Source organism: Gadus morhua, chromosome 22 (assembly GCF_902167405.1).
Source record: "Gadus morhua chromosome 22, gadMor3.0, whole genome shotgun sequence".
In the NCBI taxonomy this organism is placed as follows: Eukaryota; Metazoa; Chordata; class Actinopteri; order Gadiformes; family Gadidae; genus Gadus; species Gadus morhua.
In genome coordinates, this window is record NC_044069.1 from 14573682 (window position 1) to 14600181 (window position 26500).

At 44.6% G+C, this 26500-nt stretch overlaps 1 protein-coding gene across 17 annotated transcripts in view; it reads right to left on the reverse strand.

Moving 5' to 3' along the window:
* Positions 1–26500, reverse strand: part of adgrb2 (adhesion G protein-coupled receptor B2) — a 194900-nt gene that overhangs the window by 50584 nt on the left and 117816 nt on the right. For all 17 annotated transcript variants that reach the window (XR_003974575.1, XR_003974577.1, XR_003974576.1 and 14 more), the window contains 2 exons: positions 22403–22446; positions 10179–10305 (listed from right to left, as the gene is read on the reverse strand). Coding sequence is in view for 14 of the 17 variants with exons in the window: in XM_030347505.1 (XP_030203365.1) it covers positions 10179–10305; positions 22403–22446 (171 nt within the window). In the remaining 3 variants the exon portion in view is untranslated. The remainder of the gene's footprint in view (positions 1–10178; positions 10306–22402; positions 22447–26500) is intronic.

Genomic DNA, 26500 nt, shown 5'->3' on the forward strand with positions numbered 1-26500 from the left:
CACAGGCACGCATAGAAAAAGGAAAACAACATGTAAACCGAACAGTATTTGAAAGACTTGATCGTTCCTCTTGGAAACATAAACTATTAATGCCCCGTGCCCAGGGAACCATGTTTGTACAATTTCAGTGTGTGTTATGTAGATTAAAAAAATAGTCACATAACATTCGGGACATGATGTTACACAAAACTGCCCTTCTGGACCCCCTCCTCAAGTATTTATTTTGAGCTGATGAATCGTCAACAAAAATAAAAAAAGGTGTCGAGAAATTAACGGTGCCCTGATCTCAAATGAGTTACATGTGGTTGCTTTAATGTTTTTAAGATCACACAATTTAGCTCCATTTACCTCCTGGGCTGATGAGGCCTTTCAATTCTTATTCCAACAAGATGATTCATAGTGGACTAAACACATTGGCAAGTCTTCTAACATGCCATGTACGCTATGTACACCCAGTAGTGAGCGGTACACTCATTTCTAAGTGGGAGTGTGTATGTGTGTCAGTATGTGTGTGTGCGTCAACATGCTTGCAAGCAGATTTAGAGATGAGGGGGAGAGAGAGAGAGATGAGAGATGAGAGAGAGAGAGAGAGAGAGAGAGAGAGAGAGAGAGAGAGAGAGAGAGAGAGAGAGGAAGTGGGAGATTGAGATAGAGTGAGAGAGAACGAGATGGATAGAGAGAGGGTGAGAGTCAAAGCATTCCTTTCAGTGATTTTCCACAGGCCATCATTGAAGGCAATTTCTTCAGAAGGGAGTGGAAACACGCACACACACACGCACACACTGACACCGACACACACACAAACACCCACCTCATGAGATGGAAACAGAGATGGAGAGAGGTCTAAAAAGAGAGGGAAAGGGAAAGAGGGGAATAGAGAGAGGAGGGGGAAGTGAGGGAAGAGAGCGAGGGGGGAGAGATTGGATAGGGGAATGAAAAAGAGAGAAGGAGGGAGAGCGCTTGAGAGGAGAGTGAAAAATGGAGCGAGAGGAGGAGGAGAGAGAGAGGGAAAGAGCAGTGGAGAGACGGATGCAAACATGAAAAGCATTTCCATTGTGCCAGAGGCTTTCCGAATAGAAAACCAGAGTTGTTGGGCTATCTTCTATGCTTGTAAATTCAAAGAACACATCAGGACACGGTTTCTCAGTCGGAGAGATCAAACGCCCAACATGCATGAGGTGCAGGCCAATGTGTGGATGAGGGCAGATCCAATATCAGCGCTCTCCCATGCTTCTAAGACTTTATGGATGACCGCTGGTGCTAGGCGCATTTCATTAGAATCGTCGGACAAGAGGAACAACGAGCAGGGATCAGACCAGTTCCTATATCCCAGTCTAGTTTCCCCAAAGGGCCTTTGGAACATTTTCTACAGAGGTTCAGTATATTCATTGGATAGAAGAATAAACATGGCCAATGTAATATTGAGGCTAACATTTTTTACAATAAGGCTACATTTATTAACCATCATTAATGCTTACTAGACCATGGGTTAACTGTTGATTCTCTGTTAATGAATTGTTAGTTAATGCGTATGACTGCATTGACTAATGTTAGACATTGGTAAATGAATGTACCCTAATAGTAAAGTGTTACCATGTATTGATGCATTATATTCTGGTGGAACACCTGGATCTGTATCGATGGTATTGTATCCATTATAATGGAAATATAGGAGCTGGATTAAAAATAAACATGGCTGAACAGTAATGCTAGTCCATGTCAAGACTGAAAAGGTTGGATTTATTATCTTGTAAATGGAATAGATTGCAGCGGATGTTTTAGTGTGTGTGTGTGTGTGTGTTTGTGTGTGCTTGTACCCATGTTTTATGTGCGCTGCATGGATTGAAGTATGTACTCTGTGTGTGCATCACAGGAGTAGATTAAACAGGGTTGGTTTGGCTGTGTGTAACCAGGCTCCCATGGGTATGCTGGGTTATCATGTGATTGGTAAGACAGCTATTTTCAGCATGGGAAGTTTAGCCTACTTATCCACTCTGCACTGGAACTCCTACACACACCCCTATCTATCTATCAATCTATCTATCTATCTATCTATCTATCTATCTATCTATCTATCTATCTATCTATCTATCTATCTATCTATCTATCTATCTATCTATCTATCTATCTATCTATCCATCCATCCATCCATCCATCAATCCATGTATATATTCATCTATTTATCTATCCATAAATATATATCTAAACATCCATACATCTATCCGTACATTTATCCATCTATACATCCATCCATCCATGAATCTATCTCTGTCCATCTTTTCATACGTAAAGCTGTTGGATTTGTGTGTATCTTTATGTCAGTGTCAGTTGTCTGCCTGCCTGCCTGCCTGCTTGCCTGTCTGTGTGTCTCTCTTTCCGTCCTTCCGTCTATCATTTATTAATCTCAGTGGCTGGCGGTACAGCCGAGGGTTCTCGCCTGTCTGAGAGGGTTGTCGGTGCATTGCTCCACTCCGACCTCTTGCTCAGAAGCTAGCGTCCCCCATGGAAGTGCAGCCGCAGCGAGCCAGTCAGATAGCAAAAGTTCATGTACAAGTCAGAGATGAACTTTTCCTGCCTTTTGAAACATAAACAAAACAATCGAAAGAAGGAAACAAAGATTGAATTGAACTTGGCTCTTTAGTAAAGAACAAGGGCAGGATAAGGTCGTGTTTAGGGTGTCTCTCAGCCCCTAGATCCACAGCCTTACCCAAACTAATATACTTAAAACTGCTTTGAATAAGGTCTCTGCTAAATAAACTAATACTAGGGAATTTATATGCTGAGACCATTGTAGAAATGCTCCTTCAAAAACTCTTTAAAGACTTATAGAATTGGGTCTACCTCAATGTAGTAAGATTAAAGCTATTAACAACCTGTGCATGTAGATTGTGTGTGTGTGTGTGTGTGTGTGTGTGTGTGTGTGTGTGTGTGTGTGTGTGTGTGTGTGTGTGTGTGTGTGTGTGTGTGTGTGTGTGTGTGTTTAAATGGCAAACTGCATGGAAATGGTCATGTTTCAGAATTAGTACATAAGAGACGGATGCATCCGACTCATTGCCGTAACATCTGACCAATACATCGACTTTTGTAAAGCAAACAACGTTTGAAAAATAATGTACCACTTAACAAGAGTTACCCAACACATTTAACGTCTGTTGTGCAAACAGACATGTTTGAGTGTGCCCAAACACGGGCTGGACCCAGACAACAACGCGGACGAGCCGCTATCCAAAATGTCAACAGGAGGCGCAGTTATTCATTCCATCACTCCTGTTGCGTTCTGCATTGTCTCAAATGATTATTGCTTTATTTTTCAAAGGCTGTCACAGACACATCAAGTCGAGTATTGTTGTGATTAGTGTGAGCTTCTTTTCATATGGCTCGGTCTAGTTGAAAAGGTGGTCTCAATTACAGGTTCATGTGTACTCTGGGTACGGTTCATGGTGAAAGCTACTGCACCAAAACACGGGACTGCTTTATAGTGATGGCCCGAATCTGCACGGACATATAGGATAAGGAATGTGAGCGAAAAGGTGGTTCTTGACATTGTCTCCAAAGTATCAATAAGAGTAGGAATGGAGATGGACTCCACTAGAAGACTCCAGGAGAAGTTAATTTTTCCACACGGGAGCTACAAATGTTGCGTAGATGATGATGCAATTGCACTATTCGTCTTCTTCTGTCGAATCTTAACAATCTCACAACATTACTAACGTGAGATCTGAGTGGCAGGGGACAGGAGATGGGGGGAAATCATACTCATGCACGGTACAAGGCAATTGACCTTATCTGGAAAAAGCCTTTCACAGTAACACTTTGAGGCCAAGTTAAACCGTATAACTGTGGATCACATGTCTAGGAACAGCAAGCACATTTTCATGTTTTTTATTTTCTTCTACTCTTCTTACAATTGTTTTGTGTGTGCATGCGTGCGTGGGTGTGATTGTGTGTGTTTGATTGTATCTCTCTCTCTCTCTCTCTCTCTCTCTCTCTCTCCTTCCCCTCCCCCCCCCCCCCTCTCCCTGGTCAATTACTTTGGAGGGAGTCCTAGGTTCATGTCCATCCCAAGCCCCCAGGAGCAGTGCATACTTCCGCAATCCACCAGTGCTCAGCGGCCAAGCCTGGTATTGCAGCTGTTTAAGCGGGCTGTGGATGGGTCCCTCGATTCAAGGGGCCCAGAAGTAGATATCTCTGTTCACTCCATACAAGTGGGGAACAGGAATGTGTCTCCACAAAAAATGACTGAATATCAATCAAAGACTAATAATTATCTTTATGCCATGTACTATAACATTTTAAGTTTTCCCTTCTCAAAACGCCACCTCAAGCGTTTTATTAGCCGTTTTGTGTTTTGATATTTTGCTGGAGAAGGAGGGGTGGGCAGCTGAAAGGAGTCGTAGTGAAACAAATGTTGTTTCGGCCCGGCATTTGAGAGGGCCTAGTGCACGGCTCCGTTAACTTCTCGTGTCCAAGGTTTTTCCTTTTACTTAACATGAATGACGTTGATGGTTTTTAGGCACTGTGGTGACTTTTTATCACTAAAAGTGTTTCAGTGAAAAAGGGATTTTTAGACTGGTTCAGCTGCTGCTCAATGACTCACGTTCCTCTGCTTGCGATCATTGCGATTCACCATTTATTGATCCATTTATTCAAAAGATCCAAAGACAAAGAAAAGGTGTATTATGGTATCATTTTCATAATATTGTTAATAGCCTAATAAACATTTCAGTTGTGTTAGTGTTTAATTTTTCATTTGCTTGTTTAGCTATGTATGACAGTTAACAATGTTGGTTAAGCCTATTACAAATAGTTATGTGGGTAGGCTACTCCAACCTCGTTGCTGATGGAACAATATATTTGTATATAAATTATTGATAGCATTTTTCGTAAATAGTTGGAAATAGCTGTTTCTTAAGCAATAACATTGAAATGTATTGTTTTCAAGGCCAACATACATTTACTATGTTGTTGGTATTAAATTTTATATGGAGCAATCTTTCATATTTATGAAGTTAACTTATACTTCCATGGTCGGTAAACATGGTGACTGCGATTGCTCTGACCTCTCGCTTATGATGCTACAATGCTAACAATACAAAAAAACAAGAATATTTCTGCAACCTATATGTCATGAACAAGGACGTGGCTAGGCTCCCATGATGGGGAAGCATATTTCTCCTTGAGGTTGCCCTGCGCCATTGAGCAGTTTACATAGGAATGAATGAGCGCCATTTTGGAATCCGGCGTTCATTCTATGATATGTCCATGGTCCATTCTGATAATCTGCCTTGAGTCCATGAAATAGCAACAGAGGAGGAGCTAGCGTTTACCTTGGTATGAGGCGCAACTATGAATGACGACATCATGACGATTCTGGGAACATTTGCCATGTTCACATGTCAAACAACTCATCTAGTGGTTTTAATACAGCCTTGGTGAGCAGAATAGTGATTCTTATGAGCAGAGTATATTGGCATGAAACTCAACAACGACCAATCTGTCTATACCTCTGTGATGGGGATTCATAAAACATAGGCGTAAAGTAGTCACTGCAGATTGAACAGGTTGAAAACTAAGTTTATATAACTCAATTATAATTATTAAACAATGGGGTTTATGACCCTGGAGCAGATACCACTCAACCTAAAGAGAAAAAATACTTCAATATTAGTGTATGGACCATTTATTATAGGGCTACTAATGTAAGAATGATCAAGGTTATAATTGTGTTGCCTTACAACTCCTCAAATAAGTTTAATGACATAGCACAAGCACTATTATATTTCATTACCAAAATTACAGCAATGAGCTGTCTTGCAAAATAATATGTAGGACTGTCTCCAAAAGACTGGAAGCAAGAATTAAATTATTCACCTGACGTAAAAAAATAGTGTATAGTAGATTCACTTAATTAAATCAAATACCACGTATTTGAGAAGAAGCACAACCAGGGCTTCCCGTTTCCTGTATGTGATCGTCAACGGAACAACAGTACCTTCAACAGGAAATATAATACATAAAGAGACATTGAGCGATTGTCACACACACACATACGCAAACACACAAACACACACACTTGTGAGAGCACAGACGCACACACGCACTCACACAGACAACAAACAAACTTATGAAATGTAGCAAACAAGACATAAAGACACCCTTTGAAATCCTGCCTAAACTTAGCTTTATAGATCCACCATTATGCAACCCTATTCACACAAACATGCACAAAGACACAAACACATACACAAAACCTCCGCCTGCGCATGTTATTCAAAGTTCAAACGCCATGTCTATAGCAGCTCAACATTGGGTTAATAGGCCTCAGACTGTGTGTTGTGATCTGTGCTCACCACTCTGTTACACAAAAGCCAAGCGCAGAGATGAAAACGGAAACGGGTGGTTTTGCACTACGACAGACGCCGTCGCTAGGCAACGATAACAAACTGGTCTTAAGAGAAGCACTTAAAGTAAAACAAATTGACCTTCTCCGCGAAAAGAACAACACCAAACACATGTGCCCCCGGTTTGAACGGCGTGCCTTAGCGTCATCAGACAGAAGCAGGAGATTGGAAACGCATGGTGTTGTAACTAGAACATACTGACGGTACGCTGGCGCCACCCCGTACTCGTTAAAACGGGGTGACATTGGTAAAAGATCTCTTGGATATTACCTTCACTGTGACATTCTGAAAATATCCAAAGGCTTTGTTTTATTCCACATGGTCGGGAATCTTTTAAGCGCCATGAGACGGCTTTATTATGAACTCTGTAGAAATCCGGCGACCTGTCAGTCCCTAACTCTCTCTCTCGCTCAGGCCCGTTCTCTATCCATCTCCGTCTCTCCGTCTCTCTCTCCGTCTCTCTCTCTCTCTCTCTCTCTCTCTCTCTCTCTCTCTCTCTCTCTCTCTCTCTCTCTCTCTCTCTCTCTCTCTCTCTCTCTCTCTCTCTCTCTCTCTCTCTCTCTAGGAACTTCTTCTTCTATGGGTCTAAAGTTGGCACCCACACACACACACACACACACACACACACACACACACACACACACACACACACACACAGAGGCGCCCTGGGAGTAAACAGGATTAGCTGGCTATCCTTCGCTCTACTGTAAACGGCCTGTAATGGCAGCGGTGACTTTTAAATCCCACCATCTCTCTCTCTCTCACTCTCTTCTTCCCTCTCTGCCTCTGACTCCATCCCTTCCTCCCTTTTCTATTAAACATGGAGGTTAATCCCCTACCACCCCCCCCCCCCCCCCCCCCCCCCCCCCCCCCCCCCCCCCCTTCCACCCCCTGCACCATGCCCTGGGATAAGCTGCCGGAGCCGGGCTGCAGACACTCAGCACTGCTCCCCCCCCCCAGCACCACAGCCTGGATCTGCTCCATGAAACGGAGTGCGTGCGTGGGTGCCTTTGTGTGCCTGTGTGCGTGTGTGTCTGTGTTTGTGCCTGTGTCCACAGGCAGACATCTTTGCGCGCGTGTGTGTGAGTACACAAAGTGTGTGGCATTGAGATCACGCGAGCATGTCGGCATCATTGTGTTTGTCTCGCCCTCACTTCAGTGATTTCATATATGTATTAAGGCCCCCCCCTCCCCCCAAAAAGACAGACAGACACACACACACACACACACACACACACACACACACACACACACACACACACACACACACACACACACACACACACACACACACACACACACACACACACACACACAGAACCGCTCTCTCTTTCAATCCTTCTTTCTCCCTCCCTCTCATCCTCTAGGAACTCCTTTATACCTCAGTGGCAGCAGCATCTGATTGGATGAGGGGCCGTAGCCTCCAAGAGAACTGTGGTGAACCCAGGCCTTGGGCCCTGTCACTCACATACACACAAACACACACACACACTTATCTTAAAAGGTACGGAATTCTCTTTTTTGGCAATTTTTGCAAAAATACTTGAAATCCTTATCAGAACCCACTTACAGCCACTGAGTTAGAAGTACTGACATGAAAATTAAACAAGTCAAACATCTGTGGAACGGGCAGGGCTCGAAAAACTCCAGCCAATCATTTCCAGACACACCGAGTGGCATTGGACAGTAAGTACGTCAATCAAACGGTCGTATTGCACTCCCCTCCCCCTCCCCCGCTCCCCGCGCGACCCCTTCGTGCACGTACTCAAAGCTCGTGACCCAGAGCAAGCTTCTGTGTTGATATCCTGCGGTAGCTACTGGAGCTAGCTAACTAGCTAATGGCTCGCTCATGCGCATCTGTTTGCTCGTGCATGATTGCCCGTCCATGTACTTGGAATGGGTGGAGTCAGAGTCAGCGTTGAAGGAGAGGGGGTAGGACCATTTGAGTTTATGTATGTGTATTTTCAAAATCTGCTGGCGTTTCTCAAATCCCGTACCCAACCTTTAAAGGGGCAATGGGCTGAATGATTCCCACTTTGAAATTTTCTATCGGCTGGGCAAAACCAAAAATGACATAAGTGGCAAAACATGGAGGTCACTATGTCACTATGAAATAATAAATAACAGCATGGGATATCGAACAGTAAAGGCTGAAAGTGATTATTCTTTTTCCGATGCATTGTTGCCTTTTTCTTCTTTGCCTTCTGTCTGTTGCAGTGAGAATGGGCTTCCGACCTCAAGCATGGAGAAGGGACAAAGCAACGTCAGCACCGAACCAACTCTCTGTTTCCCAACCCAATATTTCACCACTGTTAGTTCTTATTTTACAGCCACCGCACCTTGTAGCCAACAGTGAACGAGAGAGAATAAAGCAAGTGGGAATGAAAACAATTAATGAAGGCGATTAAATAATTCCAAACAATGAATTTGTTTCCTTATCCAGTATAGCCCACTCGACACACTCCTCTGCCTGGATCGTACAACACTTACTGGCAGCCTTCGCTGGTATTACATGTCACCATGCCTTCTGTCCTTTTCATCCGCCTCACTTCTGTAACCTCCATCATTAAACCGCGGACCGCAGCCTTTCCCTCCCCTCCCCTTACCACCATTGCCACTGTCCAATCTCCTCCACAACATACAGGCAAGTAACAGACGAGTTGGCATGTCAATCCATCCCTATGTATTCCTTAACCTGTCGGCGCCCGTGGAAACAACTGCGATACTTGGTGCTTGGGTAAATAAGACCGATTGAGTGGAGAGAGCAGACTCAGGGAAGGGGCCGGAGGGTTCTGGATAGAGGATTGAAAACGCATAGGGGGTGAGTTGAAAATGAGCTGAGCTTGGAAGGTGTATGAATACCAGAGGGTGGGATGATGGTGGTGGTGGTGGAGGTGGTGGGGTTGAACGATCGGTGACCGTGATTGACGGAGGGGTCGGCTGGTGGTCATGTGGGGAAGGGAGTTGTGGTGATGGGTGCCCGGGTGCAAAATGGAACACTACAATAACAAGAACAAAGAACCAAACCAAAACAAACACAACATTTGCCCATTAGCGGCACACAGTATGAATGGGTCAATGGAGGCATCAGGGGCGAGGCATTAACCTGAAGCGCACTAAAAGCATGCTTTAATCATGCTGCGGAAACACCAGGAGCCAGGGAAAATGATTTATGGCGGGCACAGGTCACGCCCCGTACACACACACGCATACACGCAGTCGCACACACACACGCATACACGCAGTCGCACACACACACGCATACACGCAGTCGCACACACATGCACAAGTAAATCTCTTGCCCTTGTATTCCATTTTTTATGAAACCTGGACCGATGTTTCTTTCCCTTTATCGATGTCTGATATGGATATGGCAATAAATGCAAACACAACTATGTTTGAACATAAACAAACCACAAAAAAGTTGCCACTTTCTTTGCTTGCAAACAATTGCTAATCAACTGATTTTCTATGGGCCCAAACAACCATCACCGGCAGGGTACTCAATCATCTGACAAACAGGTAGCATCCATCTGTTGATACAGAAACCCAGACAACACTTTGAACCAAGCAAAATACACAACCAATAACACACCCGGTTCAAAGCTGTCATTTCACAACACAAAAACAATGCTTGCCAGATACTGAGCCTGGTCAGCCCATCGCACTCCACTGCTAACATGTCCCCAGTGACCTGAGAAGCTTGGTCACGTTAGCGCTTTAGACAATTAGCCCCGGTCCCATAGAAAAATGGCCGCTTTGGCAGTCGCAACTCACCGGGTCTTTAGCTTGCTGTGCTAACACGGCGTAGGTGGATATCCTGCTGCACAGACATTTGGTGTGGACGGCGGTTGAAGTCAGCGTTTGGCAGCCTTCTGTGCCCCAGTTTTCTGCTCCGGCTTCCCTGGAGGTGGGACAAACAATGGAGAGTGGTGAGTCTGACAATCATTGCGTTGAGGGTGCACCCAAAAACACAACACACACATGAACACCAACACGCTAGCGCATGCACGCACACATACACACACAATTTAACGGCAATGGCTTTTACACTCTGATGTATTTATGCAGCCTAACTTGAAGTGGACATTGATTTCCCTTGCAACACATACAACAACTCTTCACACAGATGAATGGCTGTTTTTTAGCCCGCTGCCAAAAGCTTTGACACATGATCAACCCTCTTTATTCTGCCAAAACTCTGAATTTTCCAGAATATGATGCAAGAAATACCTTATTTTTACGATAAAAAAGATTTGGCATTTAGTGAAATGCATTCAAAGAACCAGACTGAAGCACACAACAGGGAAGCAGTATGCATGCATGTCCAGTTCTTTACTCGTACGTTGGCTGTGCGTGGGAGTTAAACAAAGACTTTTGTCCATCCTAGCGACTGAAATGCACATTTGATCTGGCCATGGAAGAGAGAAAGCATTTCCCTCCAAGCACTCTAATAGAGGGACGAGTGCGAAGGGCGATCGATGGGACAGCGGTCTTTAACTCAGACTAATTACATTGGCTCCACACGCTACACATTAGCCTCAGCGTTAACCTCCCTCCAAGCCCCTTTGTGAACCTGTTATGGGGCAGTCTGTGAGGTGGGGAGCGGCCGTCCAAACAGGCGGTGGTTGGTCCAGAGATTAAAAGGTCAGTTGGAGTAGTGGGTGACTTTATATCCAGAATCAATGATGTGTTCTGAATGCCAGTGAATGAATCAGTGTTCCAATCGATTGATTGATTAATGAATGAATTAAATGAGCCCAATGAGTTGGGTACTTGTTGTATTCTACAGTAACAAACACTTCCATGGAGCCACTTGGTGTCATTAATTGACTGTTCTCAAGAAAATGGAGCTTACGGCTAGAGTAGCTCACTATTACAAAAAACAACGGCCATCTATACATCTATACTGAAAACGGCCAACGGCCACGGCCAGATGGCCTAGTGTGAATGCACCCTAAAGATATTGCAGAGGCATGAGTGTATTTTTGTTCATTGTTGCATTGCTATATCTTCTTTCTTTGTCAGGCTTTTGCAACGATTCATCGTTTGACAAACGATCGAATGATAACACGCCTTAATAAAGGTCCCCACCCCGAGGGTAAGTCTTTGTCTTCAAGCCATTCACCGCGTCTCAAAATATTAGAAATAGCTTGAAATAGCTCGCATTTCACCTCACGCTAGCACTTCACACCATTAGGAATTTGCATACGAATGTAAATCCCTCCAAATCATTCAAGCAAGTGGAATATTCATAGTACCCAGAAGGCAATGTTTCTGTACATCTATTTGTTCGGTTTGTGTGTCACAGCGACACCAGACTTATTTCTTCTGCGTGACATTTCAAGAGCAGAGACCTCTTTATGTAATTGCGCACATGTCAACATCATTATCGGCAAATTCGGTTTATGAGTACAGCACGAAACGACCATTTGAATATCTGTCATCTTCTATAGACTTAACAATAATATAGAGATAACAGGAAATTTTAAAAGACAAAACAAACACATGCGGAGCACATACTCACACACGTGCAAACACACACTCATAAACCTACTCACTCTCTCTGTCTCTCTCTCTCTCTCTCTCTCTCTCTCTCTCTCTCTCTCTGTCCTCTCTGTTGAGAGCAGTTCTCTGATGGTTCGGCAACTACCGACACTTCAAAGACTAAAGATCTGAAAAATCACAGAATCACCATGATGGAGCGATGCTCTGCGTAGGCTAGCTGATAGGCTGCTGCATGCTGGCAGTGTGCATGTGTGGGCTATGTGGGCATGTGTTGAAGCCAATGATAAGCATCGGATGGATGATAGAAATTCAAATTGGGGTTTATTTAATTAGTGACTTATCAGCAATGTGTTGTTTGGAATATATGTAAAATAAGATAAATGTGTAAAATTTCTGTGTTAATGTGTGGTTGCGTTATGCACAGGGTTTCAAGAAGGAACTAGAGACTATTAAATTGATCCATAAATGAATGAAATTAGCATGGCACCATAATGACAGACGTAGACGGCATTCATGTAATGCGTATCTATGCACGCCTCTCGGGTTCTTCTGAGCTAAACATGTTCAAAGGTTTTAAATGAGAATTCGATTTGCATTTTCTTTCGCGGCTGTTGGACATTGACCTGTGACTGACATCCCTGTAGATTAATTCATTACGAGCGAAAAAAGTAAAGGCCCCCATTGAAGTGTTTGTGTTTGTGTCTACAAAGACGCATAAATGCAGTATAATAGTCCATTGAGCATTATGCACGCCACGCAGATAGGAATATATATGTCCTTGTGGATTTATGCATGTTGAAATTCAGATACATGCACACAGGATACATCCATCATCCATAATACAACGGCAAGGCCATAACTAGTGGATGATAAGTTTATATTTGATTCCTAAAATAGGGAACTTGACAGTGTTTATAATAATACATACACACACATAATCACACAAACACATGACCATCATTCGTATGACCACAAAGCAGAGCTTTTGTATTATAGAGCTATAAAGGGCTGAATTCCCTCAACTGTACCTTCTCACAGCCATGCTTGCAAGAACTTCATCTGATCCAAGCTTTTGTTTAGACAAAAGGCCAAGTTGACTACTTTGGTCTGAATGATCTCGATTCAACCGCAAAGGGAGGGAACCTTAGGTCACAAAATATGTTATTCTATTCAAAAAGACTGAGGCAAAAAGGTATAGGTCATTGTTATTTATTTATTTGTCTATTTATTCATCTATTTCAGGGAATTGATTCAGTTTTGACTTGCATGCTTAGTTTTCAGTGTTATATAGTGTATAATTAATGTGGGGTCTTCATTACAACCTGTATCAATTATGAAACAGATCAGGTTTACCAACTCTGCAGGCAACTCCAATAAACAAACGGGCACCTATTTAACACTGTTGATAGCTTGCTACAGAGATATAACGCATAACTCAGTGCGCATACAACTATTGATTGAGGATTGAGGATTGCATTTGCAAAACCCTTTAGCCAAGAATTTGTCCAGTTATTTCTCTATAAAAAGAGTATTCTGTAAATAAAACCGAAGGCAACTTAGAGGGCTAAGTCAAATTGAGACTTACACATTCTCCTGTGGAACATCAATTTAGTCTGCCGAAAAAAAAGCCCAGAATGGAGTCAGATCAAGGGAGCATGAGCAGACAGCTCAAAAAATTTCACGGACAGATGCAAAAAGCAGCCAGTAAATATGTACAAGGCACACATACACCCACACACAAAAACCCACGCATAAAAACACACTATCGGGAGTATATTGTGTACATTGCTGCAATATTTACATATATATTCTTTCAGCATTTATTTACACAAATTTCCCTTATTATCCACACTCACTAACACATGATTAACCTTTGGATGAACCCCAACCATTGAAGCCTTGTCTACGGTAGTTATATTCCACTTTCCCCTTAAGCCATTCCCTGCTCTCAAGAAAATTACAGATGGTACAACAGATCAGCAGATTATGCCAGGAGATCTATCTGGATTAGGTGTGTGTCAAAACATAAACATAAAACAATAATGTGGGTTTATTCCCTGGCTCTCATCAGATGGTAGAACAATCTAAAATAAAGAAAAAAGAAAACGGTGTAATAAAGTGATTTTGCTACAAATGCAGTCGAATTCCTCATTTGCGACCACCCATGTTGACAAAATGATTTGCTATAGAACCTTTTCCAAAGGAGGCCTAAACAGATGTAATGGGTTATTTCACACTAAAGACATTATACAACAATTACCAATAGAGAAGTCATATAACCTTTGTTATCTATTGTCAATTAGTTACCTGAAAATGACTTTACCTCCACTGGCGTTTCATAACGGACTGAAATCCGGCTCTCTCAGGTACTTAGGTAAAAAAAGTATTATTGTTCTTTTATTTTCTTTTTTTTTGGGCATTTTTAATAGAGATGGGGCCAAATTTACTGTAGATAACTTCCCATCCTAAACTTTTATTCATGTATACGAACACCAGCTCTCTCACGGGGCTACGGCATTGTTTTACAACTACTTCTTTTTCAGACTTTACTATTATAAGGAATTACAGTGAACATATTCACTTGGTTGGATATATCCAATGGAACAATGCAATGCTATGCAAAATCCTATTTAGTCTGGCTGCATAGGGAGGGATACATCATCACCATTGAGCCTGCTCTCGAGTATCGAGACCGATTGATTGTCTGTGTATAGGCTCCCATGGGGTGTAGCACCATATGTCTGGTCTGGAGCTCGCTGGATATACGCAAGTCAGTGGAAGGCCTTTTGGCATAAACCGGATCGTCAATGCGTTTGTACGGGCGGTTAAAAAAAGCCATGTTTAAATATGTGGTGTCTAATCGCAGCTGCATCTGTGTTTTGTCTGTCTCTGATTTAATTAGGTTAATCTCAAGCGCCCTTCACATAACAAGCCAATCTAAGTGCATTGATTACGTACGGTTTCGAGGTAATCCAAAATATCCACATCCAAAGCATAACTCTAAACTATTTAATCATCTAAAATAATTTAAAATTTGTCGTAATTGGTACAATGACCCACAGTCACGTGTTATCAATACACTTCACTTGTTAAGCCTTTTTTTTAAATCATCAGGTAATAAGTCAACACTCCCTCCTATCCGTCATGCATCGTCATGGAAGTGACATTAAAATAACCCAAGGCCATAGACTTACAATTGTAGTGCATCAAGGCCTATTTACCAACCATGCATAGTTTCAGTTTTACTTTGGGTTCTAGATGATCTTACAACAGGGCCACATACTGACCCACTTAATCCTCCATGTTTTAGTACTGGGGGATCTGGGGGGTTTGTGGCACAACACCCTGTGGCGGCCCTTCATCTCCCATGTAGTGATACTTTGTCAATGACCTCCATTGCCACCCGTTGCTCTCTGACATGGCCAAAGGCTAATTTATAAGCCTCTTTACTTCGATAATCTTTCTTCTTCGTGTGCCGGTTCTGTGCTAGCTTGCGAAAAGGAAAGCTGTGCTACATAGAGATTCTCCACAGGCTGAAATGGCTTGCATGTTCTGTTCTTCTGCCTTCAGGGTTTTACACAGTCACCAATCACACATAACACCAATATCATAGCTTTTACTGATCTACTTCTACAATAAATGAATCAATTATTTTAGTACTAATCATTTATATCTATACTATTTTCAAGTATTCATTCAAGTATCTAAAACGTATACAGTTGCCCTCTTAAGTTATTTTCAACTAAAGTAGATGAAAACTCAAGTATTCTTCAAAGTACGTTATTCAAGTACAGAAGTGACCCAGAAAAAGAGCGGTAGAAACATCAACTGTTACTCACCAAGCAGTGCGCTCACGCTACAGCTCAACTGACAAAGAGGCTGGCGGGTTATTCCAATGTTCGGCGGAGCGTCGAACATATAGTTCTCTTCTTGTGCTCCCAATACTGAGAGTACAAGCTAGTGTACATCCAGCATGAGACTTCACACACCCAGATTGCTGGTAGCGCTTTTTCCCAAAGGGTACACATCCAGGTCACATGATGATGAAATCAATTCAGCAGCAGCCGCGGCACCACCACCAAATAAACAGCTTTGGCTTCACAATTCCATGCACTGAGCGCCCTTGACGGGTACTTCCCCAAAGTCTCAACAGCCCACAATTATCCCCAAAAAACAGGCAACAACATTAGCAAAAGTTTCACATTTTCCCGCACCGGGGACTTCAAATTCTAACCCCTCGCTTTTTACGGCCAGCAGTGTCACCAGATCTAAATGCCTATGGTCCTCCATCAGAATACACAGTCTGCGGACACAGCCAAAGCGCAGAGCTCCATGTCGTGGGCCAGTAAGCTCCGGGTGTCTGTCCGTGCTCCTCTCCACCACTCCGCTGGTCGAGAAAGCCCCAGTTAAGCCCCTACTGGCCCATGTCCTCGCTCTGAGGCAGCTAGCTTTCTGACATTGTTACTGATCCCTTCTGCTCCGTCAGATGGGGAGGAGGGAGGGGAGAGGAGTAGGGGGGGGGGGGGGGGGGGGGGGCGGAAGTGGGACAGAGTTTGACAACACCCCCCCCCCCCCCCCCCCCCCCCCCTTCCCCCTCCTCCTCTTCTCCACCATCATCACAGATACACACGCACAGATGGCGTGTGTCTGAATGCATGGTATTCAAACGTCTATGGAGACATACATATTAGGGAAGACTTAACATTTGCAATCCTGACGTGACAGCCAGAGCTTGGATTAATAGTGCTGATAAGGCTCTGAGTGATTAGGATTCAGAGAAGGTCTGATGCACATAAAATTGTTCAGTATTTTTTTGATATGGGGTGATTAGCAAGACGGGTCCTTCTAAGTGCTGCTAACAAAAGTCTGAAAGACACATTTTCTTTGGCTGTCTTCCCTGAATACGGCATATTTTATGCCACAGCAATCCCCAGAAGGCCGAAGCACATTGAGACTGAAATTGACGGGGGTAGCTTTCGGAAAAAAATGATTGCATATGCATTCCCAGTGCCTCAAATTCCCCAACAATGCAATTCAAAGACGCAAAAAAATAAAGTGGACGAGAAATCGCCACTATATGGACGTGGCTTTTATAGAGTGTGCACGAATGGTGTTGTAATATACGGAATTCGAAACTGGATGTTTTTATCCTCTCGGCCACGAGGTCAAGGATTGGACAGTGCCAGCCTCTCTTTCCACTGCTGTGGCCAATCCCTCGGCAGAGTAGTACACTCTCTGTCAAAATAAGGGCACACCGGCCATTCATGCTGTGTGATACGCCATTACATCTTGGAGGCTTAGGTGGATAGGTGATGGGTTGGCAGTGGGGTCAGAGGTAGGGTGAGGAGGGGAAGGTGTAATATGAGCCCTGTTTCTTTCTTTTTTTTACCGCAGTAATCCACCCGTTCACACAAGAGATTAGAAATGGGATTAAGTGACTGACCCGATCACACGCAGACACACACACACACACGCAGAGACACACACACACACACACAGAAACACACACACCAACAACCACATCCAGACACACTGACTCACACACTTACTCATAGACAGACATGTGACTACAGTCAACCAGTTACCTAACCTAACATTTATAGTGGTGTGCATGTCCATTAGGTAGTACTTTACTTGACTAAATACTCTTAAACAGATGTCCAGTTAATGCCTGGCTGCACTGGAGATTTCCCATGTGGATTATAACGTTCCCTTCTACCCTGACTCATAAAACGGTGGGATAAATGGATGAATGAGTGTAGCGAATAAGACGTGCATTTTTAAAATATGTTTCTCAGAGTGAATTTTTGGACTAATTGATTTAATATGTGTGCAAATCTGGAGAAGAGTGTTCCCCGGAGAGGAAGGGTCTGAGGGTTTGTGTCCACTGATCTACAGATGATACCAAGGACCAGTGCAGATTAGGAATGGATTAAACCCCTCCCTCCGCCTCCACACTCACACACACACACACACACACACACACACACACACACACACACACACACACACACACACACACACACACACACACACACACACACACACACACACACACACTTGATTTAAGTACTCTGAAACATAGGACGTCGATTTATGGCTCAATGCTGCTCTGGAGCGCCATGGTTAATGCATGGCCATTTGAGATTGTGTATTTGGATTATTGTGGTTCCTTCTAACACTGCTCACACTTGCATCAGTTATTAAAGAAATAAAGAAAGAAGGGCATTATTACATAAAGGCACATCGGTGTGCATATTTGAATATTGCAATGTATATTTCATGGATTACTCAAAAGAGGGAGGCCATTTGCGCCCACAGAGAGAGGCGTTCCGTTAATATATCGTTTACAAAGTGGAAAGAAGTATGAGGAATGCGTCCAATGTCTCAATATACCCATTCATAACTCATGTAATCCTCAACTGGGTCAAGGTAAAGAGATGCTTGAAGCCAAGCCAACAATCAACCTTCAAGAAACATTCAGTTCCAACGGCTGAGGAGAGAGAGAGAGAGAGAGAGAGAGAGAGAGAGAGAGAGAGAGAGACGGACAGACAGACGGACAGCACACATGGATAACCCTTGATCCCATAACCAACATGGCCGGATTTGCATGCTGCTCTGCTATCAAGACGTGCTATGCCTAACAACGTCTATTTGTGTCCCATATTTTGTTCTTTTGCAGAACAGGCTGAGAAGAGCGGGGGCTGTAGGGGTGGTGGTGATGGTGGTGGTGGCGTTGGTTAGGATTTGTTGAGGGATGGAGAGTACACAGATTCCAATAGGCAGATGGCACGGACATATGGGCCTGTTAAGGGGCTAAATAAATAAATAAACACAGACGCATAAATACCGAGATGAACCGTGCACAACGCCAAAACGCCAGGCCAACTTTTTGCCGGCTGAGGGAGCGCTCAAAGTGTAGAGTGATCTCCGGTCAAAGTCGCTTACTAAGGCATGGATCAAAGCACATAGCTGCAGCCGAAGTCATGTACATAAGAGCCGGGAGTGGGCAGTGGGGCGGGGGGGGGGAGGGGGCTGAATGCCGGTCCACTTTCCATCCATAATCCTGGCATAAGTACGTACATTAGACAATGCTGTGGTCCAACAAGAGGCTGGGCAAAATCCGAAACTAAAACCCTACATTACGTTTGAGCATTTCAGTTTATAACAGGAACGTGAAGAAAGAGTTTGCCTCTTAACCCTTGACTTGTAGATTTCCCTTCCCTTCCAGTCCTCACACCCATATTGTTCTTTATATATACATTTGCCACCATATCTCTGCTTTCCAAACATCACACTGAAACTAGTGGGGCAGTGACATGTTGGAAGAGATGATTTCAACCAAACCAATGGCATACGGCAGCATACATTGATCATTACAACTCGCTAGATAATTTGCAGATGCAAACATATCGATCTATGCTGGGGTTGAGAGAGTACCAGTGGTCCGACAAATTTTGGTAACGTAGGCAAGATTTGATATGATAATTTATTCATCCCAAATTAAAATAGAATTGATAATCAAAGACTCAGGATTCAAGGTTGGGTTTTAGAGGACACAAGTCTTCTCGAATGTATCAATCATTGTCACGGATGCACTTATGATGCAGCACTTAGCCGGGAAAAAAATCATACACAATTGACTAACCTAATGGCTTGATTACCATACCTAAAATGTATGTACACATCTAAATGTCGTTTGAACACTGCTCCGATTTCCTTCTCTATACCTAATATTATGCCTCTATCTGTTTTCCATAAACTATGGCTGACCTTAGCTCTTAGCTAACTCTATTATTGGTCTAACCTGTTGCTCTTTTACCCATGCCATGTGTTGGGTATAAACAACCAAGTGATCGCCACTATTAACCACTAATATCAATCCCGACTATTATTGATCACTTCCGATCGCTGTTCCACATGTTCCTTGTTTATTCCCTACATGTTGCCATGGCCGGGGTTGGCGATTTATAGCAGAACAAACAGCAGTAGCCGCCTCCTGTGAAAGGAAAACAGTAGGAGAAGGCAGGTCTCCATGCTGGCGTCTTGTCTTGAATGCTACTACACACATAAAGCAAATGATAAACAGCAGGCTCAGCACTGTGAACCAGAGGAAGGCAACAATTTGCGTTTGCAATGCGCTCATAGAGCCGGCGCCCGGGGGGTTCGGGCTGTTGACGTTAATTTATTTATTCCATGCCTTATTAGACCACACAATATTAAAGCATTGAACATAAGTACTTCATTGGACCACGTTTTTTTTTAGTGCTAACACTACTTCTGACTAGTTCCTGCTTCTACGCATAGAGTGGTCAACACAACACCGTATAAAGTTTTAAGGGTCTGACATAAATCAGAGCCTATAGGCTTCTTTAGCATTCCCTTCACCCTGATATAGACTGAAATTTTACCTGGATCCGAGAGATGCTTCACGAACCACCTCAAGAGTGCTTGTCCGTTGAGCCTGTTTCTCGGAATAAACAATCAAAACCAACATAACCTGAGGCATAAAAGTTACACTTCATCGCTGTATAGCAGGAACCTCCTCTGGCTTGCTGGGATGCCTTTGGGTCATCGTGGTGCCTCTCCTTACCTCGACTGCATCTACTTGAGCAAGAGTGGAGGCAGGGGGTGCTCTCTGCTTATTAAGACATAATCGACTTGAATTTCGGCAGTAAAATGTATCCTCCGGCTTTCAAAGTTAAATTTTCCCCAGAAAATATAGTCTTTTTTATTGTTTTTATTACCTATTTTCCTTGTGTGCAACCTATTTTCCTCGTGTGCAAGATGGTGTCTTTGTGAGTGTGTGTTTCTGTGTGTGTTTGTGTGTGTGTACTATGCGTTTGCGTGCGTGTGCTTGCGTGCGTGTGCGTGCGTGTATGTGTGCATGCGAGTATGTGTATGTGTGCGTATGCGTCCATGTGTTTCTATTGCCAGCCCCAGCCTGATCCTCTGCCACCCACGGCGCAATCATTCCATTTGATCGATCTCGGTTGGCGCTGCTTTGAATATCTGCTCATAATTATCATACGTCTATCAGCCCGGGCTTACTTTGCCTAATGTATCGCCTAATCACTGGCAGCGGCGTTTTGGACCATGTCCACATTCAGGTCTTTCAGTTTTTCCACTGTGTTTGCGTGACACGCATCAACTCTTATTTCCTCACTTGATATTCCGCTTGGCTCTTTGCCCTCGTAATGTTGGGGGAATTTAATTTGATTGCAGTAGTAATCTGCCAGCTAGTTAATTGACTTTGCAGAGCTTTCTCTCCTTCATCTCCCCTTCATGTGGAGGGGGAGAAGAGGGGAGGGGGCAGTGCTGATTACCCACAATCTCCCAACTCCCATGTCGACAGACCTGTTCATTGTTTGCTTTAGCCACACGCGGTAGTATCGATGATGTGGATCAGAGGAGGGCCGTGAATGGACTGACTCTTTTATGTGCATCACTCTGGATGGAGAACAGGGCGGTGGGAGTTTTGAGTACAGGGCGTAGGGGGGGTTGGCTGTGGTCGGTTCTCAAACAGACCACCGATGAAGCATTTGATGTGGTGTTTGAGTACGGTGATCCTTTTCATCCGGATCCGGGGCGGGGGTTGTGAAGGGGACTTGAAGTTTATATGTGAGGCGGTCAAAAGCTAATTCAGCTACTCCATGCTTTTGATCGGGAACTGGTTTGGCGTGCCTAGAGCTATTGACCAAATGTGTGAGTGCCCAATCTGGGGCACCGGCTAGAATCAATTGCTCTACTTATTCTTCTATGCCGGGGCTATGTGGGGCAGCTAGTATAAAGAATGCTTTTCACGATCAACAATGTCGATGACTTAATGGCCTGAATAGGAAGGGATCCAGAGATAGCCCATTAGGGGAGATTCAGGAGCCCTGGGGCCGAAATTAGCAATGCATTAACGGCGACGTTGCCTTGATAACGTGGCCGCCCTTGTGACGAATGAGGCAAAGGTCACGCCTTGAAATGCAGTGAATAAGGGAACCATTAGTTCGATATAATGCATTAGATAAAAACTTCCCAGCCCCCAGGAAAATAACTTTTCGTGACTGATGTTCTCTTTTAAACGCTTTAAAACACAGACAATAGTGTTTGTTCTCATTTGCTAATTTAATTAAAGCCAAGACAGGGAAATCCATTAGTCTGTATTCAGTTCATTAATAAATTGAGGGGTGTAGAGCAAACAGTAGCACGCATGAGCACAAGTGGAAACACACGCACACAAACTTCCCCACGCACACACAACTCCATTAAGGGTATAATCTGTTGGCTCTCATTCTCTCTCTCTCTCTCTCTCTCTCCCTGCCTCTTAAACGCACATGGACACACACAATAGATGCCCACAACTGACATCCCGATTGACCTATCCTACAAACATGTCACAACAAAAACACATTAAAAAACCCAACACAGCTAGACACACACACAAGACCACGAAACACAATCACCGGCATGCATTCAGAAGGCAGGAATTGGGGTCGACTTACGGGTTGCCGTAGTCCCACACCACGCACTGAGGATCCGATGTACCCTGTAATATAGGAGGGAGAGGGGCGGAGGGAGGGAGAGAGGGAGGAAGGGAGGGAGGCAGAAGGAGACAAGATAAGCTGGTGTCAATAAAATAGATGAGTGGGAGAAGGAGACAGAGGGCGAAGCCATCGTAGCTCATTGCCAGAGGAGAAGGAGTGATGCTCCATGGGTAACGGAGAGCGGTAAACAGACAATGAAATAGAAAGATGGAGACTAGTGTGGTGGTGGTGGTGGTGGTAGTGTGCGGAGTGGGAGAGCCAGGGTTGAACGGCGGCAAGAGTCATTGCTCGAAGATCCAATAGCTACTTTCAGCTGGACGAGAGAGGTTCAATTCAGGGGAGAGAGAGAGAGAGAGAGAGCGACGACGGGGGGGAAAAAAAGAGACTCAGAGACCGAAAAAAATGCCAAAGACAATTCTTACAGGATAATGCACGGTAAATCACAGCCGTAAATGTGCTCCAGTGCACCCCCGACGCTGGTTTAAGGTTTCGAGTGAGGACGAAAAAGGGCGGAAAAATAAAGAGTCAGTCAAGGTAGACTACAACCTCAGAGAGGTCATGACACTAGACTAGTCTACTTTGTTTTTTATCCTTTCATTGCTCGCCCGCTAGTGGGTATGATGACTCACTCAGAGCGCTATGGATAGCCAATCCTCGGCTGTTGCAACGCCGGTGTAACTATCTTGGTGATGGGGTGCTGCTCAGCGGTGTGCGGTGGGCGAAGGCAGGGCCGACCGCACGACTCAATCACGGGATCGATCAGAGGATCAACCGACTCTGACGGAAGCCCTCGAGTGTGTTTTATCGGGGCGGTGATCTGTGGATGAACTGCTTTATTTTCCTATTATTAATCGACGACCTTTGCTCCCCTCCTCCCCCCGTTCCACGACAACGCCTGGCCCCCGGGTGATGGCGGGATGGGGGGGGATTGGGGTCTTATTGGGATTGATTTCCAGTAAAACGTGCGCTACGGACCGCCTCGGAGATACTTCCGTCCGAACTGAGGCCGAGCGCTATCCTCCCTCTACGCGGCGGCCGTTTGAGCCAACGCAAATGGTCATCCGAGGCGAACTCCGTGACCGGGGACAAACGTGTCAAACCGATAGATGGAAAGAATATCGGTGATTAAATGGCGGTTCGGGTTGAAAAGAGGTCAATAGTAACACGGCTCTACCGAGGGAGCGTTCTGTGATAGAGTGGTTGTAGGGCCAGGACGGCACCATGTCCCTGTCCATCAAAAAGCCCTGGGGGGGCTTTCAGTCATTCCCGGGGAGGACCCTCTATGGAAGAGCTCCCTCTGTTGGTGAAGCGGGTCATAGCACAGACAGTCCCCGGAACTCTGCGGCTCAAAGTGATGACAGAGGGGAAAATATCGTTCCTCATTACAGGGTTCCCCCCCCATACCGTCGGAAGGCAGGAGGCAATTACCTAAATGCCACCGTGGACTTTCTTGGGATTATCTATGCAATAATAAGACATCCAAAACAAATAAGCAAACAGACCAAAAGCAAGATGTCACATTGCAACGTTATTACGTGAAGGTCACTTTTTCAGCTGAGCCCTATGCTAGATTTGTGTAATTTATGAACAGACCTTTCCACTATGAGGCGTCACGGCCAAACCCCTTGCCAAGCCCCGCAGCCCGGACGGACTTGAGATCAAGCGATAATGCAATATTTACACGTCCACAAGGGATCAGAGGGGTGGGGGGGGGGGGGGGGGGCTTAGGCTGATGGATGGAAGCCATTGCGGCCGCCGCCTCCTGCCTCCCCCTCCCCCACTCACCCAACCAGCAACTGCCTCGCCACATGCTGATCAGTGCCGGGGACATTAGTTATTGCTGGGGCCGTGCATTAGCATTAGCATTAGCAGGGCACTGCTGTGCACTGGAGTCGGTTAGCTATTCCGGCCATCAATCAGCCTGGTGAGGTGCCCATACATGGGCGCGTTACTTTTTCTTCCTCTACCGCTACACTCGCTAACTTTCTCTCTCTAGGAGGGTGAAAGGGGAGGGGGGCCACGGTCCTTAATGGTGCAAGCCCCTCGACTGATGCCTTTCACAATGCCATCAGATACACATTTCTTCATAAATCCATAATGAATGGTGTCCATAGTGAGAGTGTGTCGTATACAGTTCACAGCCCCTCCTCAATCTATCACACTTAAATATGAACAGATACACATACATACACACACACATACACAAACAAACACACACAAACAAACTATTGTGGAATACGATAATAAAAAATAAATACATATTCCCTCTGGAATGGAAAAACACTGTAGCCCTCTAATGGAAAGGGGGTATTTATTTGGAAAAATGAAAGAGAGAAACCTGGAAGATAAATGTTACTGCTGAAAGTAAAGTAGATTATGGCTAAATAACCAGCAAGGCTTTTAAGGGATACCATCATACTTGTTTGAATAACCCTGAGTATGAGTGTGTGCGAGTGCATATGTTTGTGGTGTATGTGCGTGTGCATGTGTGTGTGTGTGTATGTGTGGTGTATGTGTGGTGCATGTGTGGTGTATGTGGTGTGTGTGTGTGTATGTGGTGTGCCTGTGGTGTGTGTGTGGGCGTGGACCAAAGGGGGGAAGTGAGTAGGGAAAGCTCTTGGCATCTGGACTGCTGCTCAGTTCCTCCTTAGCCACCAGTAAGAGCCAACATTGGCATGTGCATGCAGACACACACATGTACATAGGCACACTCCCAGCCAGCGAGCTACCCACCCACTCACACACACACAAACACACACACACAGTTGTGGTTAGGTCACGAGGGATGAGTGTGAATAGGTTGGTAGTTCAGGACCAGATGTCCTCTCAGCAAGGACATGACCGCGTACAGAAACCCCTGGATCCCCATCCTGCTCACCCCCCCCCCCCCCCCCCCCCCCCCCCCCTCACTCCCCCCCTCCCTCCATTACAACCAAGACGCAGGCCCATGGCAGCTGTTTCCACGGCAATGCTTCACCATGCCTGGCAAGGTCATTAGCCCCGTACATCTGACAGAATGGAACTCTGTGTTTTGATTTGACTTTTGTGATTCCTCTCTCTCTCTCTTTGGTGATCTCTCTCTCTTGCTCTCGTTCCCTCACCATGTTCCCTTAAGAGAGAGGATATAATGTATTATGCATATGGATACATGTTTGATGTGGATGCCTATATATGTGTGTCAGTGTGTGTGTGTGTGGGGGGGTTCGTCTTCGAGTATGTGAGTTGCACGCAGTGAAACACGCGGTATATCAAATCACCAACTAACAAACTAATAAACAAACTAACCGACTCACCTACCAAAAAGACCAACTATCCAATGCAGAAAAAAGCACCATATAGCAATAAACTAAAGTTTAACTTGGGGTTAAGAAAAATACTAAGAAAGCAGGCATGTCAGATGAGTTTTAGCATAGACCGGGGCCAGGATCATAAGAGTTTCAGGTTTGACTGCGAGTTAACGAGAGTGCAAGGGAGACTTTACAAAGTACCCGGGGAAGAGGAAGAAGTACAAAGGGGTTTATGATGAAGAGCAGTGCAATGTTGTTGACCCCCAGGTCCTGGTTAAAGTTGTGAGTTGCACGTTGCACATTTCGTTTGTAGTGTGTGTGTGTGCGAGCGCCGGAGGCCTAGTATCTGATTAGATTACTGGAACCCCCTGGAATACACAGTTATTGCCAATGTCGGGGCCCACGTGTTTCTGAGAGTCTGTGTACGTGCGCTCACATTATGCGAAAGTGCGCACGTGTGTGTGTGTGTCTGTGTGTGTGCTTGTGCACGTGTACAATTAAAGTAAGTGCCGATCAAAAGGCGTCAAGTATATTTGCATTCATCCAGGGAATTTTTCTTATTATTTTTACATAATTGACTGCCTCATGGTATACACACATAAGGTATTCTCCATGCTGGAGACTGTTTATGTATAACTTTATTGCAGAAATTAAATTAAAGTCAAAGGGTGAAAGAAACAGCAGGTTCATATACAGGAAATGCTCAGCAGCCCTGCTGAGTGTGGGTTTACAGGAAAACAGTAGGCAGCCATAACCCATTGTGCTCACC